This window comes from Boleophthalmus pectinirostris, unplaced genomic scaffold, assembly GCF_026225935.1.
Source record: "Boleophthalmus pectinirostris isolate CB_2022bp ecotype Guang Dong unplaced genomic scaffold, ASM2622593v1 HiC_scaffold_7, whole genome shotgun sequence".
NCBI classification, from domain to species: domain Eukaryota; kingdom Metazoa; phylum Chordata; class Actinopteri; order Gobiiformes; family Gobiidae; genus Boleophthalmus; species Boleophthalmus pectinirostris.
In genome coordinates this window covers 3,821,788-3,838,833 of record NW_026571473.1, presented here as the reverse complement: position 1 = coordinate 3,838,833, position 17,046 = coordinate 3,821,788, and the positions used below count along the sequence as shown (strand labels likewise).

The window sequence follows — 17,046 nt, the reverse complement described above, 5'->3', positions numbered from 1 at the left end:
CATTCTTCAGAAAAAACAGCAATGACTAAAAACCCAATATATTAAATAAAAGACAAAAATGTATACGCATATGTCACAAATTCAGATGGAGGGCAGGGACTAAGTGACTCTATAGGAGAGGCAAAGGTTTTAACCAAAATATCTTAACAGAAAATGAACCTATTCTTTGTTAGATACTGGCTTCACAAACTATTCTTATTACCAATTACATTTTTTCTCTTTGTTAGTAAAATATATTGTGATGTGTGAGTTCTTGTGTTTAAATAATTTCTCTTATGGATCAATAATAATAATTGTCTAAGGCCCCGTCCACAATAGTGTGTATTCGAGTGGTTTTCATTGTGGATGTAGTGTTCGTTCACACTAATTCCACTGAAAATGGCTCTAGAGACGAAACGATCTGGTGCCACCAGCTCCCACAAATTCATCTGAGTACAGATCTGATCCAGCACTGTGTGGACGCCTGAAAACACTGATACACTGATGTAGGTCTATGTGCCGAGAAGTAATTCACCACCAAAACACTAAGAGGCAAGAATATCTGTCCATTCATATATAGTATATGGTCTATGCATATGACCTTCATGGTTCATGTGAAACTCTGAACACATGAACCATCTCCAACACGACAGAAACACAGAACAGACTCACCATCAGCAGAACAGCCCTCTGTCACAGAAAGAACACTCATATTCCACTGAGCGTGTCCTTTAGGGCGACAGAAGCTGAACCACATCAGTGCACAATAGCGAGCAGTTTTTAAGTGCTTACTTTATGCAAATTAGCCATGAGGTTTTGTTTCTGTACAACGTAAACAAATATGCTCAAAGCTGTGTGGATAAGGAAGGCTTGCAAACACAGAAACGACGTGTCTGGATGCAAATTGTTTCTGACGAAGATACGAAGATACAGTGAATCGTTTCAGTGTAAACGTGGTCTAAGTCTTTATGTAATTTTAAGTGACAACAGGTCTATGACTGAATTATACCATCACATGTTGTCTGAACATTTTTCATACGGATGGATCCAATAATTATATAACTTTATGAAAAATTTTGTGTTGTTATTTTGAATATTTTGTATTAAGAAATGTCCAAAAAACTACATCCTTACTGTGAGCAGGCTTGCACCTCCAAACCTGACTCTTACTTGGCCTCCTCCTACTTGTCTCCATGGAAATGCTTTTCCTTTGGCTATTATATTCCACAGTATGCCATATAACTTGTATCTCTTGCCATGAGGAATGTTCCAAAGTATGGTTTTAACTTCATTTCCATGGAATCATGCAGGTGATGTGCCTGGATTTGCATATTGACAGTTAAAAAGTAAACCATACAATCCTTATATGCCCAAAGCCTCCATTTTAAGATATGGACAGTTTACAAGGTTGTTGCCATGTGAACCAACCTATAGAGCTGATAAATGTGATGTCACTTCCTGACTGAAAACAATGAACATTTTACAGTTTCCTCTTTTCGTCATGTTAAAAAGAGACTGCAGTCGTTTAAAGCCAACAAGTATGGATCTATGGTTATAACTGTGATAGGCTGCCACACACTACAGGAGATTTTGGCTGTGATTTGCTTCTCCCTGAGTTCGAGGTGGTCTGACCCGACTGTGACTGTGTGTGATTCTGAAGCTGCTGCACTTCTTGTGTGTGTGTGTGTGCTTGTGTGCGCTCCTTGTGTGTGGTGTCAGTGTGACTCTGAGCTGCTCTGTCAGATCATAACCACCAAACATCAGCAACGCTACAGTAACCGGCAATAAAACACAGCGTCAGGGACAGAGGAGTGACGGACACAGAGACGCAAGATACAAAGTCAGGAAATAGTGAAAGTAGTTCCTCATGTGTGTGGATCAAGGTGAAGCTGCAGATTAGCGATAGTGACTCTACTTCCTGTGGACTTTATCTCCAATCTTTTATGCTTTTGTTGTGGCAAAAATGATTATGTATCTCTTGAAGATAAATAATGAATCCATTTGCGAAGGCCGGTGAGTTTTTGGATTATAGACCAAGGTTTATTCTTGTTACAGCAGATATGGACAGGGCCTACGTCTGTTCTGGCCAAAGCCCAACAGCCTCTCTCCACCAGCAGTATGTTCTACCACATCTTGCCCCATCTTCCAAGTCTCTCCCCAGTATCTGCCCCGTATCTCCCCCAGAGCATTTGAGCTCTGATTATTTATACAGAAATACAAGTTACATACATATCAATGCAGAGTGACTTTGGTTTCAGAGGCTGGTGCTAAATGAACATACAGTTGAGGACAACAAAAGGCTTCCTGAAGGAGGAGACAGTTGTGCCTGATGAACCTTTACACATGTTCATGACTGGTCTGGGTTTCAGGCAGAAATCACATTCATTTACACAAAGAAAGATTCACACTTTAAAAATCATGAAGTATTGCACCACATTTCACAAATAATAACAACACATTTTAAGTCTCATAAAATTCTCCTTGTGTCTGTGGAGTGCGTGTTTTGTCGCACATTTAAAAATCGTTTAAGACCGAAAAATCCTGTAGTGTGTGGTGGCCTTTAGTGTTAGCACTGAGTGGCATTTACCAGAGTGTATATCTCACTATGTTTTGCAACTTTATTTTGAAATCTAGATTTTAGAACTGAATTAAAACTGTATCTTTCTATTTATATTCTAAAAACCAAAATTAATACATTGAAATCAATTACTGTATCTTTCACACCAAGAAACACATTAGACAACATGTGGCTTTCCAGACCCCACCAGGTCTAAAGAAGGTCTAAAAAAGGACTACAGTATTCCCTCGTTTATCGAGGGGGTTATGTTCCTAAAATAACCTGCGATAGGTGAAATCCACGAAGTATTCAACTTTATATTTTACAATGATTTTATCTGTGTTAAGACTGTAAAACCCCTCACCACACTTTATACACTTTTCTCAGACATCCTTCTTAAAACTTATTGCTGCTTCCTTTTGTTGTTTTCCTCCTTTTTTATGTAACAAACCCAAAATTCATTTATTCCATAATGGAGCCTACAGTGCAGAGTCCTGCACGGGTCCATTTTTGGAGACAACCAGTACAACACCGCACCCGCACCACACCCGTGCAGTACAACACCGCACCTGTGCAGTACAACAACGCACCTGTGCAGTACAACAACGCACCCGCGCAGCACAACACCGCACCCGCGCAGCACAAAACCGCACCCGCGCAGCACAACAACACGCACCCGCCGCAGTACAACACGCACCCACACCGCACCCGAGCACTACAACACCGCACCCGAGCAGTACAACACCGCACCCGACCACACCCGCGCAGTACAACACACCGCACCGCCCGCAGTACACACCGCACCCGAGCACTACAACACCGCACCCGAGCAGTACAACACCGCACCCGAGCAGTACAACACCGCACCTGCCCGTTAACCTCAGATTATATCAAACTTTTGCGCTGCCTACGCCACGGACTGAACAAAGACTAAACCAGGACTAACCCAGAACTAAACTAGGACTGAAGCAGGAGGACTAAACCAGGACTGAACTAGGACTAAAACTGGACTAAAACAGGAGTAAACCAAGACTGAACCAGGACTCACTGCCGGGACAGGCTTGGAGGTGACCGTAGGAGAAAGGACCTACAGAGAGCTCCGCACCTCACGGAGTTAAGCACAGCAATTGCCAGATTGCGCAGCACTTCAGAATCACACTGCTAGTGATCGAACATTTGAGAGCTGAACACATTCTGTACTGTACAGGAGACACGGCATGGAGGAGATTGATTGACAATGGTCTACAGTCTGTTAGCCAATCAGGACGCCAAAAAATAATTAAAAATAATAAAAACAATGCAAAATTGCACACAAAAAATCAGCAAAACAGCGAGACTGCGAAAGGTGAACCACAATATACCGAGGGACAACTGTTTATCAGGTTTAAAATACTTTTAGATTTTATATGTAACTTTTGTGGTGAAGGGTGTGCCACCATCTTGACTACACAGACATAGCAGGAGAACAGTAGAGCATTAAATACTGGTAATGCTGTTTTACTAGATTCTTACCACATTATTAACATATTTCTTACACTTTGCGGTTAAACATTGGAAAGGTAACCGTCTCCTGTTTGATGAATAAGAAACAAAAAACAAGGCTAGAAATCAGCTGTGAAGTTGCATCACTTAACGTCTCTATGGTGCATGCGGTTGCCATAGTAACAGCGATGAGGGTAAATACCTTGAGGTTGGTTTCCCCGTCCAGACTGGCCGTGGTGATGTGACAGGTGCCGTCAGGTCGCTCTGAGGACAGGAGCACCAGGTCGGCAGGGAAAGTCTCGTCTTTAGCCACACGCACGATGTCCCCCACCTGCACGAGTGACAAGATACGATAAGATAAGCAGATATATAAATGTGAACTGTGAGTTTCTTTTTATGTCTTTTTATGTTTTATTGTGATATAACAAAAATAAATTACGACAACACTATTATATTATGAAATGTTTAATGTAAAATCACCCCAGACAAAGCAACACACTGCAAATCCTAATGGAATACTCAATAAATAAAAAACAAACAAAAAACTGCTTTGCCTGTAAAATTCCACAGTATGGCATTAAACATCTTTATGGGGTCAAGCAGGTGATGTAAAAAGTTACAAATAACAGCTTCGATGCAAGTTTCCAGTGTATTTTTAAGCAATAAAACAAGCCTAATTGACAAAAATACAAGAGGATTTAACAGTTTATTGCCATACTGTGGAACATTACGGGAGAGAAATAATATCACTATGGAGACTGTGTGTGTGACGGAGTTCCCTACTAGAAAAGTTACATATTGCACGTGAAAAGAAAAACAAATAAATACAATATTAATTTCCAGAATATCAACAATACAGACTTTTAATCTTAGACTTAGACATTGACAGATTTTATTGATCCACAAGAGAAATTATTTGGGCACAGCGGCTTAAACGTCACAATAATCACAAATAGTAAATAAGTAGCAATAAAGAAAATAGCAAGAGACTGGTGGTCAAGTAAGACATAAATTATATAAATGTATGTACAGTAAGTAAGTAATCAGTGCTATTGAACACAAAAATTGTCAACATTTATCTGTTGGGAGTGTATTTTTGCCAGACCGCAGCCTTTTCCCATAATAAATGAATAGTTCTTCGGTGAACACATGGTCTGGTCTGACGCGAGCATCCTTCAAAAGCAAAGACACAACAGCACAGCAAAACTACTAATGTCCTAATGTTTAACCAAACCGCTCCAAGTCGCAGCTGAGAGAGGGATTGTTCAGTTTTTTTTATTCACACTTCATCAATAAACGATACAAAAAATACAAATTTAGTTTCACAAAATATTGATATCAAGGAAAAGGCTCGATATTTGACTGCCATACAAATTATATACAGATATACAGTTATATAATATTTCAGCATGTTTAAAAATGCTTTAAACACAATATAGTAGTAGTTTCAGTAATGTTTCCATTAGAGACAGACCGATGTATAGGTTTGCCGATATATAATACCGATTAGGGATGGGCATTCGATGAAATTTTCTTAATCGATTGTCGGAAGATTTAACGATCGATTATCGATTAATCATTAAGGTTTTTATATTAAAATGATCATCATTATTATTACTATTTGCACTAATCTGCATAAATAAATTCAACTTCATGACAAATAAACCGTAACCACTCTAGAGCCACATCAGCCCGTTTGACATTATAATGTGTTTAATTCAGTTTTGCGCAACTCTCACAGAAACAAAACTTAAAACCTCATTGCTAATTTGCATAAACTAAGTGAAGATAAAACTACAGCTCTTGTGTCGCTGATGTGGTTCAATTTCTGTCGGATTAAAAGACATGACTCAGTGGAATACAGGTTAGTGTGACCATTTGTCAAAACCAGGACACCGTACGGGGGGTGGGAGGTAGGGACTCGTCATCGACATTGAGCGACTCTCACCTGGCAAAACTTTTTCCCACTGGACACTGAAAAATATGTGCTGCTTTCTACACTGTGCACATGGACTCACACTTGTCCCGAACGCAACGGAAAGCATCGAATTTCTTGTACAAGTCATTGTTAAATACGCATATGCACTTCGGTATTTTGCAGGCGGACTGACTGTTTGTGTCTCGCTCCTTCTGAGTGCAGAGAGACACATGTACAGACCCTGTTTAGTCACGCTACACACAGCATCCTACATTCGGTTTGTCGATTAAAATTAACGTAATCGATGTTAATGATCAATTAATTAGATTAATGAGATTAATCAACTAATCATGCCCATCCCTAATGCCGATATTTGCACTTTTTAGCGTATCGGCTATCGGCCTCTAATAGCCAAGAGACGCCAATAGGTTGTTTCTGCAGCTGTAAAATACATCTGAATAAAGTTTTATTTGAACACTACTATGAAGAGGATTGTGCACAAAATGACACTGCATCACCCTCTTATCCAGTTTGTAGTAAAATAGAGCTATGGATGTGTTTGTAAAAACCAAAAGGGACAGTCCAGAATTTTGGACATAGGGCCTCATTTCCTAGTGAGTCAGAGTGTTGGAGACGTGTGGAGACACTTTTTGAAATATTCCATCCAGTCCTTGTATTTGCAGAGGTCACTGGTGCTAGACTAGTGCATGTCAATGGTCATAGTTCTCCTGACACTAAAAACAGTCTTACTCACTCCACAAAACACCCCAAACAAGTCTATTATTACACCAGATTGGGGTCGGTCGGGTCGGGCTCTGGTTCGAGGACTTGAGCTCCCAAATACAGTGAGTGCGTTAATATGGGGGGGGTAGGGTTTTCAAAAGTAACGAAAATCAGATACTGACCTGTACTAAAATTAGTATCAATACTCAAAAAAATAAATCACATTAAAGAGACAAAATTTGACTTTCCCTAAACCTTTTTTTAGAATGGAGATTTATCAGAGCTAGTATAAGACCATGGAAACTAGAGATGAACTGATATGTTTTTTTCATGGCTGATGTTGATAAAGATTGCAACCGAAGGCTGATAAGAATAATTTTAGAAGTAAAAGTGACCTTGCATTTGAAGGATTTATGTCTGAGCAGCAGCAAGTTATACTTACTGATAGAAAGTTTGGCATCAGCGGACTGATATATGAGAAAATAGTCCCTCGACATGAAACAATTCATGTGATACAAGGTTAGTTTTATTTCAAACATTATTCTGTCAACACAGACATTCACATGGACAGTCTAGTGTAATAACAGATTTGTTTGGGGTGTTTTGTGGAGTGGGTAAGACAGTTTTTAGTGTCAGGAGAACTATGGCCATTGACATGCACAAGCCTAGCACCAGTGACCTCTGCAAATACAAGGACTGGATGGAATATTTCAAAAAGTGACTCCACACGTCTCCAACACTCTGCCTCACTAGGAAATGAGGTCCTATGTCCAAAATTCCAAACTGGTCTCTTTAAATGATATCATTTGGGGAAAATAATCTGAATCAGTCTTGCATATCAGCCAGAAAATATTGACAGAGCTTATCGGCCATCGGTTACAATCTTTATCAACATCAGCCATGAAAAAAACATATCAGTTCATCTCTAGTTTCCATGGTCGTAAACTAGCTCTGATAAATCTCCATTCTAAAAAAAAGTTTTAGGGAAAGTCAAATTTTGTCTTTTAATGTGATTTTTTGAGTATTGATACTAATTTTAGGACAGGTCAGTATCTGATTTTCGATTCATTTGAAAACCCTACTCCCTACTATTAACGCACTCACTGTATTTGGGAGCTAAACTCCTCGAACCAGAGCCCGACCCAATCGACCTCAATCGCAGCAGGGAACTCCAGGCCTGGGCCCGATCCAAATGATTTCAGTTTAAATTATTATCACACCAGTTCCTCTTTTCATCCACACGGTGACGTAATCTCCTCCTGCGTCACAGTTCACGGTTGTCCCAGAGCAAACATGATGGAGCGAGACTGACAAACAGAGCTCCATACATACAAGACGGTTCAGGGTTTAAAGGTGCACTGTGTAACTTTTCTGTCCAAACCTGCTTGTCACCATGGAGGGGTTATTGGTTTGGAATGTTCTACAGTACAACATTAAACATATCTATGGCATTTATTCATTGATAGGTGGTTTTAGTGTTGAAAGGTGCATTGTGTGTCTTTTCTGATGGAGGGTCAAGTGGAGATGTTGTTGCTTTGTCTGGAATGTTTCACAGTATGGATTAAACCTTTCTATCATTATGGAGCCCAAACCAGACCAAGTTACAGGTCAGATCTGTGGAGAGACGACCCCACTCACAGTCAGAATACCTGTGAGCCTATTTTTGAGCTATAAAACCACCTGTATTTCACAGTATTTTTCGGACTATAAGGTGAACTTAAAATCTGTGCAGAAAGAACAAAAATGTGGCTGTTTGCTGCAGGTATTCCGATCAGTAGGAGCAAGTAGAGGGTGCTCTTGGGAAAAGGATCAAAACTCAAACACAACAGATTCCAGGCACTCCAAACAAGTAGAAAAAGTTAACACATCGCACGAGGAAAAATGTAGTTAAAAGGCCTTTATTTTTTTATTATTATTTTATTTTATAATATAATTTTTTATAATATGTTCTTTTATTAATGTTGCATTTACAACCACTGTAGGCTGATTCTCTGTGTATATTATTGTTATTATGGTTATTATTGATAATGATGTCAATAATAATAATAAATAATAAATGATAAAAATAATAACACTAATATAATAAAATATAATAAAAATATAAAAATTATGATACAAACAATAAATATAAAAAAAAATTTGGATAATGTGTTGTTGTTTTTTGATGATTTTTTTTTTTTTTTTTTTTTTTTTTTGCCTGTACCATGTCCTGTTCCTGTGCTCCTGTTTTGTCTGCCTCCAATTGACTCCATCCTGCTATTGGTTGATGTGTTCTACTTGAAGGCCACGCCCATGTTCTGTTTTAATTAAGCCCTGATGAAGACCAGTTAAGGTCGAAACATGTCGGCTTTGGCCAATCAAATAAAGGATTTTTAACTATATTTTTCCTCGTGCGATGTGTTAAATTTTCTACTTGTTTGGAGTGCCTGGAATCCGTTGTGTTTGTGCACTTAAAATCCTTTAATTTTCTCCAAAATCGACTGTGCATCTTATAATACCTTATAATACCTTATACCTTTATGTGGTTCACGGGGCTCAAAAATCTGTCATAATGTTTTAGTACGACTTTGGTAAGCTACAAAGCCGCACCGCTTGATGGATTGTTGGAGCATTACGGCTACTGTAGTCAGGAGCCTCGCAGAGTAATACACATTCACCAAGACAGTATATGGGTCCGGTCAAGCAGTAACGGAGGGAAACAGGGGCAGATTTTTGACATTCAAATGTCTCTTATTCAGAAACTAGAGGGACTATTGAAATAAGTAAAGTATCAGAATGTAGGAAAGAGTTACACTCCAACAGGGTCAAGTTAAACCTGTGATATTCTTTCAAGTTGTTGACAAAAAATTTAAAAACTCATGTCGGTAACGGAGGGAATGAAATACGCAGCACTTTTTGGGCAATAAATCCAAACAGTGATAACTCTTGGTTCTCACTTCCATATCCATAACAAACTGGTTTGAATATTTGCTTCATATAGTTTTCTACCATATGGTACAAGATTAGGTTGAAAAACCTCTTACTTTTTGACTCATGAGATTTTTTATTAAGAAAGGTCATGGTAACGGAGGGAAAAGTAACGGAGGGAAAATTGTGCAAACAAGTAGAAGGTGCAGGATTTTACATAGTTTGTCAGCTTTAATCTATAAAATAAGTCAGTCCTTCCATACAAATTTTTATCATTTTAAATACATTGTTTTTGAAAAATCCTGTACCTTCATCAACAGTTCAAAGATGGAATAACACAAGATATGATGAAATACATCCATTTATTGACATGATTTGCAGGTCTTTGAAAGTCTTTATGAAAATAGATGAGAGAATTCAACATTATTGAGATTGCACCTTATTGCGCCGGTGCACCTTTTAGTCTGAAAAATACGGTAATAAATGTAAGGCACGTCATACTCTTAATGTCATACTGTGAAATATTTCAGGCAGAGCAGTGGCATCTCCATAGAACCAAGCAGGTGATAGACCCCCAACCAAAAATTTACATAGTACACCATTAAAAATGGCTTTGCAGATCTGACTCATAATTGACCTTGTGGCTTCAGTTGCTTGTCTCCATGTAGCTAAAGTTTAATGCCTTTTGTGGGAATTTCCAGGCAATGGAACAACATCTCCATGCCAAAAAGAATGTGTCAGAAATGGTAGATAGATTTTTTTTAAGATCATTTGCATACTTTTTTGTTTTTTGAAGAGTTGAATTTGCTTAAATAATAATGTGTAACTTTCTCTCTTAGTGTTTCCCATGTCCAGTGGAACAAACACTGTATTCACGGGGCATTCCTGGTCCAACAATGTGACTCTCAGTTTGGTAAGATCTTGTCACATGAAGCTGAACTCTTCATTATCAACTCGGCTTCACTGTAATTTGCAGTTCAGTCTAGAGAAAGACCACTATTCAACAGTTAGGTTCAGTACAGTCTTGGGTGTTGACTTAAAGCAATAAAATGTTCTTGTGGAAAAATATAATAATGTCCAAGTCTGAAAAGTTGGTAATGTCAGCGGAAACCCAATTTGAAAAACCCAAACCCTTGATTTTTTTCAGGAATATTGGGGTTTAAATTTAGGGGAGATTGTACAGAGAAAACTAATCGTATATTCAAATATCTTTTTATACCTTTCCACACCAAGCATGGATTATATAGAATATAGTTTGTACTCAACCTTTCCCTGTTTGAATGCACTACTGATAAATAAAAAATCCTCCTGTCTGATAAGTTTACATGTAAAGGATTGCCGTTCCACCCAATTCTTCTCTTTCTAAGTTGGGCCGACCAATAATAGAGTGTGTAATAAAGTGTTTTGGTTTGGTGAGCGTGTCATATTTAATTCTCTGATGTTTTGTCCTCCAAATGTAATATGAAATGATGGTTAGTGCTGTCAAGCGATTAAAACAATTGAGAGATTAATTAATTATAATGTGTAATTAATTAATCTAATGAATCTCTTTTTTAATCTCACCTAAAAATTGCTGAGAAAAGCTTCAACTTGAGGTATTTTCATTTGAACTCATTATTACATTATTTTCATACTATCATTAATGTTTTTATATAAGTATCATCATTATTACTATTACTAATCTGCATAAATGAACTAAATTTTACAACATATAAACACTCTAGAGACACATCAGCCCGTTTGACATTATAATGTGTTTAATGCAGTTTTGCGCAACTCTCACAGAAACAAAACTTAAAACTGCATGGCTCATTTGCATAAACTAAGCAGAGAAAAGAAAAACAGCTCTTGTGGCTGATGCGGTTCAACTTCTACTAAAGGACAGGACTCAGTGGACTATAGATGTTCTTTCTGTGACAGAGGGATGTTCTGCTGAAGGTGAGTCTGTTCTGTGTCTGTGTCGTGATGTTTTCAGAGACCAGACGTGTGCAGGTTTATCGCAGAAGCGGCGGGAACGGGAATAAAAATTAGGCTACAATTGTTTGCGGGAGCGAGTGGAGCAGGACTGCACAGTGCGGGACTGTGTCCTAACAACACATAAAAACAAATTTTATAATAAGACAACTCGCACAGAAACAGTAAAGTTAGAGATAAAAAATAAGATTAACACTATTAAAAAACATAATGCGCTAAATATGACTGTAATTAATTAATCGCAATTAACGTGATAATTTGACACCCCTAATGATGGTATTAAATTTTTTAAAGAAATTAATTGACAAGTAACAAGGTAGACTTTAAAACAGATAATTCAGTCTAGGAAGAACATGCATTCTGATGACATTAACTCAACCTATCAAAAAAAAAAAAAAAAAAATATATATATATATATATATATATATATATATATATATATATATATATATATATATATATATATATATATATATATAATGTCAATACGGTTAAACATCGGGGTGGGACGAGTTACAATTTCCACTAAATGAGACGAGACATGAGACAAGACGAGATTTTGACGTTCTTTATAATAAATAAATTGTAAAATCCAGTTCTCAATTTTGGCCTCACCATTTGAGATTTTCTTTGATTAATGTTTCTGCTGTCACTGTAGCAGCACTTTTTAGAATTACAGCTTGTCAAAAAACTAACTTACCAGTACTTCATTTTGTTATCCAATCCAAACGCAAAAACATAGAAAAAAAAATAAATCTCAAGATCATTTTCAGCCTGTGTGCACAATCTTGTGGCAGTTTTATCTTGCGAGATCTTGTGGCACGAGATCTTTGTATTTCTTTCATGGTGACATTATCTTTCACTGTAAATTACCTATAATCATACCCATATAATATGTCCAGATTATAAAAAGCAAAAGAAAATGAAACTGTCAACTAGGGATGTAACAATAACTGAAATTTCGAGAAATCATATCGTCCAAAGTCGCACAATAACATCGTGGGCCAACACAGTATATCAAATTACAAGTCTTTTTGCTCAAATGAATAGTTATGTGTTTTTTTATGTCTTTCTTTGTGATTTTAATGTATTTCTTAATCTATAAAGCCCTTTGAATTACTTTGTGTATGGACTGTGATATAAAAATAAACTTGTCTTGCTTTGCCATGGTGCAGCAACAGCTAAAAGGCAGAGGGACCATGATCCTTTTGTTGTCAGTGCAGACTACATGAGGAAATAACTGTTATTAGGCACTTTTACATCTTAATTCTTCATATTACAACAGTACCAAAGACTTTTCAAGGCTTTACCAAGGCTTTTAAAAGGAAAAGGTAGCATACTGACAATTTCATAAGCCTCCACAACATATCGCAATTAATATTGAACTGTGAGATACATATTGTGAAAGTATCGTATCGAGGGATTTTATTGTTTTTGATTGACATTCCTATTGTCAACTGGACAAACGTTTTAGACTGAAGATGTTTCACAGCTCAACCAAGCGGCTTCTTCAGTTCTGGTGAAGTTTCTGGTGAGACACTGCCTTATATCTGCCCGAAAGCTTTTGTTTACAGTTTTTAAGCGTGAGTTATTTTGCATAATCACTCAGAGCCCTAATGGGTGACTCACTCCTATTAGCATACAGGCTATCACTACTGTTTTCCTTGTTTTGATTTAGGGCTGAGGATGGAGTTATAAAAAGGAGATGGATGATATCTAAACCCCCGTTCATTTTCATTTTTATTTGTATATAAATTGTAAATAATGTAAATACTTCTGGCTGTGGCAAACTAATACACCACTTTAAAACATAATCATGTGTCAGAGTCATGTCTGAAGAAGGGCTTGACTCGAAATGTCACATTGTGGTGTCATTAAAATAAAAATCTGGGAGCTTCAAAGAACTGCAGGGTGGATCTCTTTTCTTCTTTTACACAAATATTTTCTTTCGACCCAGCACGCAGTCGCAATTTTTACTGAATGTGCATGTTTTTATCCACCAGCACTAAGACCCCATCCAAAATAACTGCTGAGTCATGCAACTGTATACATGAAAGGCTGAAAGTCTTAATGCCATATGGTGGAACATTCCAGGCAATGCATTATCTTCTCTGTGGACAGAAGAAGGTGGAGGGCTCTCATCTCGAAAACTACATACATTTTAACTTCTTGAACTATATATTACAGTATCGTTTAATAGTAACTGAAACTAGGGATGGGCATTCGATTAAATTTTCTTAATCGATCGTCGGGAGAATTAACGATTGATTATCGATTAATCATTGTTAATCATTAATGTTTTTAAATTAAAATGATTATCATTATTATTACTATCTGCACTACTAATCTGCATAAATAAATTCAACTTTATGACATATAAACCGTAACCACTCTAGAGCCACATCAGCCCGTTTGACATTAGAATGTGTTTAATGCAGATCTGAGCAACTCTCACAGAAACAAAACTTAAAACCGCATGGCTAATTTGCATAAACTAAGCAAAGAAAAAAAAACAGCTTTTGTGCGCTGATGCGGTTCATCTTCTGTTGGATTAAAGGACACGACTCAGTGGAATTCAGGTTAGTGAGACCAGATTTGCGTTTGTCAAAACCAGGACACCGTACGGGGGATGGGAGGTGGGGACTCGTCATTGACATTGTGCTACTCTCACCTGGCAAAGCTTTTTAATGTTTTCGGTGTCCTGGTGAGCTTTTTCCCACTGGACACCGAAACATATGTGCTGCTTTGTACACTGTGCACATGGACTCACACTTGTCCCGACTGGAACAGAAAGTGTCGAATTTCTTGTACAAATGATCGTTAAATACGCATTTGCACTTCGGTACATTGCAGACTGACCGACTGCTTGTGTCTCGCTCCTTCTGAGTGCAGAGAGACACATGTACAGACCCCCGTTTGTCCCCAGACACGGACGTTTGGTCAAGCTACACTACGCACAGCAACCTACATTTGGTTTGTCGATTAAAATTAACATAATCGATGAAATTCTTAATGATCAATTATTGATTAATCGACTAATCATGCCCATCCCTAATTGAAACAGAACCTTTATTTGAATAGAAATAGCCTTTTAAAGATCTTACCCGGATGTTTTTGGATCTAGTTTGGACCAGACTTCCACTGCGCACCACGTACACTGGAGCCCCGTTCACCTCATTATCGGCCTTGTGTCTGAGCCAGTCCTCGTAGCCCTGTGAGGACAGAGACGGTTAGAGGACGAGTGGTGTGAACAAATCATGAATGAGCAAATGAAAACAAGAATGTTTATTGATGCCAAACAACAGATGCACCAGAATCATAGACTGTATGAAGAAGTGGACTAAGGGAGGGTGGCGTTACCCATAGCAATCGGCTCCTGTCAAATGAAGCTTACAAGGCCAGCAGTTATGGAGTGAATTTGGAGTCAGTTCCATATTAGCACAAAATAGTGGAATAAAAACACCAGGATCATGTATAGTGGGTTAATACAAATGTTTAAAGACCAAAATGAGGCTCGGAGCAGCAGTTACAGAGAAACGGATGACAATTTTTCAATGTTAAATCAATTGGAGCCAGAGTGGATGGAGCCTGAAGCGTTCCCACACTCACTTCCTATTTGGAACGCAGCAACAAGCAAGTTAGCTATGCCCATTTATACAGTCTATGACCAGAATGCATCACAGCATTGAAAACATTGGAACTATGGAACTTTCATTCAATGATCATTCTTAATCTTTATTTTACTGAACTTTTTACCATTTTACTGTTTATTTCTTTTTTATTCCTTTTATATAGAAAAGCCCTGTTTTATCAACAGAAATGTAAAAGGAAATAATGCATTTTACTCTTCAAAATACTTTTAGCATTGCCAGAAAAAGTTTAAAAACAAAAAGTGATGAATGCCAGTTAATTCCATACATACATATAAAGATCCTGATAACATTTCCAATCAAAACAATCAGATAAAAATGTACTGTACACACTAAAATAACAACACAGTAAGACTGAATTGTTTCATTAATCCAGTAATCAATAATTAGTCATAAGAGCCTAAAAAAATGTCTGTTATATTGACCGTTTTGTTGCGTCATAGATAAAACTTAAGACTTTTTCTGTGCAGTTTTTAAGCTCATAAACCATCACAGCACTGATTCTGCGGTTTAATTGTTTTCACAATGAATGCATGCTTTTGTTAGCATAGGATTTACTTTCAAAACATTAATTCCTGTTCTGTATTACCACATGACATCACAAGGTGGAACAGAGAGTTTTTCATTTGAGAGAGGAACTCAGCCTAAGTATGCAAGATTTGTGTGTTAAGCATGTGTGAATGAAGCAAAGCAACAAATTGTACTACACAGAGGAGGAAGCAGGAGTTGCTCCATTGCTCTGGTGTAGTTTTGGTTCTTGTTCTGAACAGAAACAGGAAGTAATTGGTGGTAGTTCTCACCTGTTTGATGGCGGTGACGGTGATGACAAAGAAGAGAGGGAGTCCACTGGTGACAGGTGACGTGGGCGTGTCGATCATCAACTGAACACACACAAAAAACAAAGAACAATGAGCAACAAGATCACTACAGCTGCATGGACTGTATTCAAGGTCTTATATTACGCCGATTTCTTGTGAGCTTTAAGCCAAGTTAGAATGTTGATACCTCATCATAACCATATCTGGAGTTGTGTTTAGTTTCATTTATGTGTGAGTAACCCTTTATTATTACCATATTTTTAAGACTATAAGGCACACTTAAAATCCTTTAATTTTCTCAAAAATGTACAGTGCGTCTTATAATCTAGAGAGCCTTATGTATTAATTCTGGTTGCGCTTACTGACCTCGAACCGATTTTATGTGGTACACGGTGCTCAAAAATCTGTCAAAATGTTTTAGTACGACTTTGGTAAGCTATGAAGCCGCACTGCTTGATGGTTTGTTGGAGCATTACCCCGAATTCACACCAGGAGCTGCAGCAGCGCTTAACGTAGGCGGAGCTGCGCGTACGCATACATTTCAAAGTTTCAATTCACACCAGAGCGTCAGAGACGCTCCTGCTACGCAGCCTGCACATCTTCTCACTGTTTTCAGACATCACATTTTGTACTTGCTTTTTATCATTTATTTTATGTTAAACTGTATTAAGTCAGAATGTGTATTAAATGTATTGTGAATTAAGTGTACAACTGCAACGCATTTGCGTTTAACGAGGTTTAAATCTATTGGCACGCACATTAAACACCTTAGGTTTTTTTTTTTTTTTCCTTAATAAGGTAAAATCACGTATAATTAACATACATTATGAGTGTGATTAAAATCTTATGTCCGTCCAGGTAATAAGGCCGATACGTTTATATGTTGATACAGAGTCCTGCACCGATGGATACGGGCAAATAGTCGCGGAAACAGGAGAGTTTTAACATTCTGGAATTTTAAGGGCGGGTCAGGTCTAAACCAGGTCTAAACCAGGTCTAAACCAGGACTAAACCAGGACTAAATCAGGTCTAAATCAG

General features: G+C 37.8%; 1 protein-coding gene across 1 annotated transcript in view; it reads right to left on the bottom strand.

The window, feature by feature from the left end:
- atp11b (ATPase phospholipid transporting 11B (putative)) overlaps nucleotides 1-17,046 on the bottom strand; it is a 187,749-nt gene that overhangs the window by 128,640 nt on the left and 42,063 nt on the right. The window contains exons 4-6 of the mRNA XM_055164437.1: nucleotides 15,991-16,071; nucleotides 14,645-14,752; nucleotides 4,221-4,349 (exon numbers count right to left, since the gene is read on the bottom strand). Of these exons, the coding sequence (XP_055020412.1) occupies nucleotides 4,221-4,349; nucleotides 14,645-14,752; nucleotides 15,991-16,071 (318 nt within the window). The remainder of the gene's footprint in view (nucleotides 1-4,220; nucleotides 4,350-14,644; nucleotides 14,753-15,990; nucleotides 16,072-17,046) is intronic.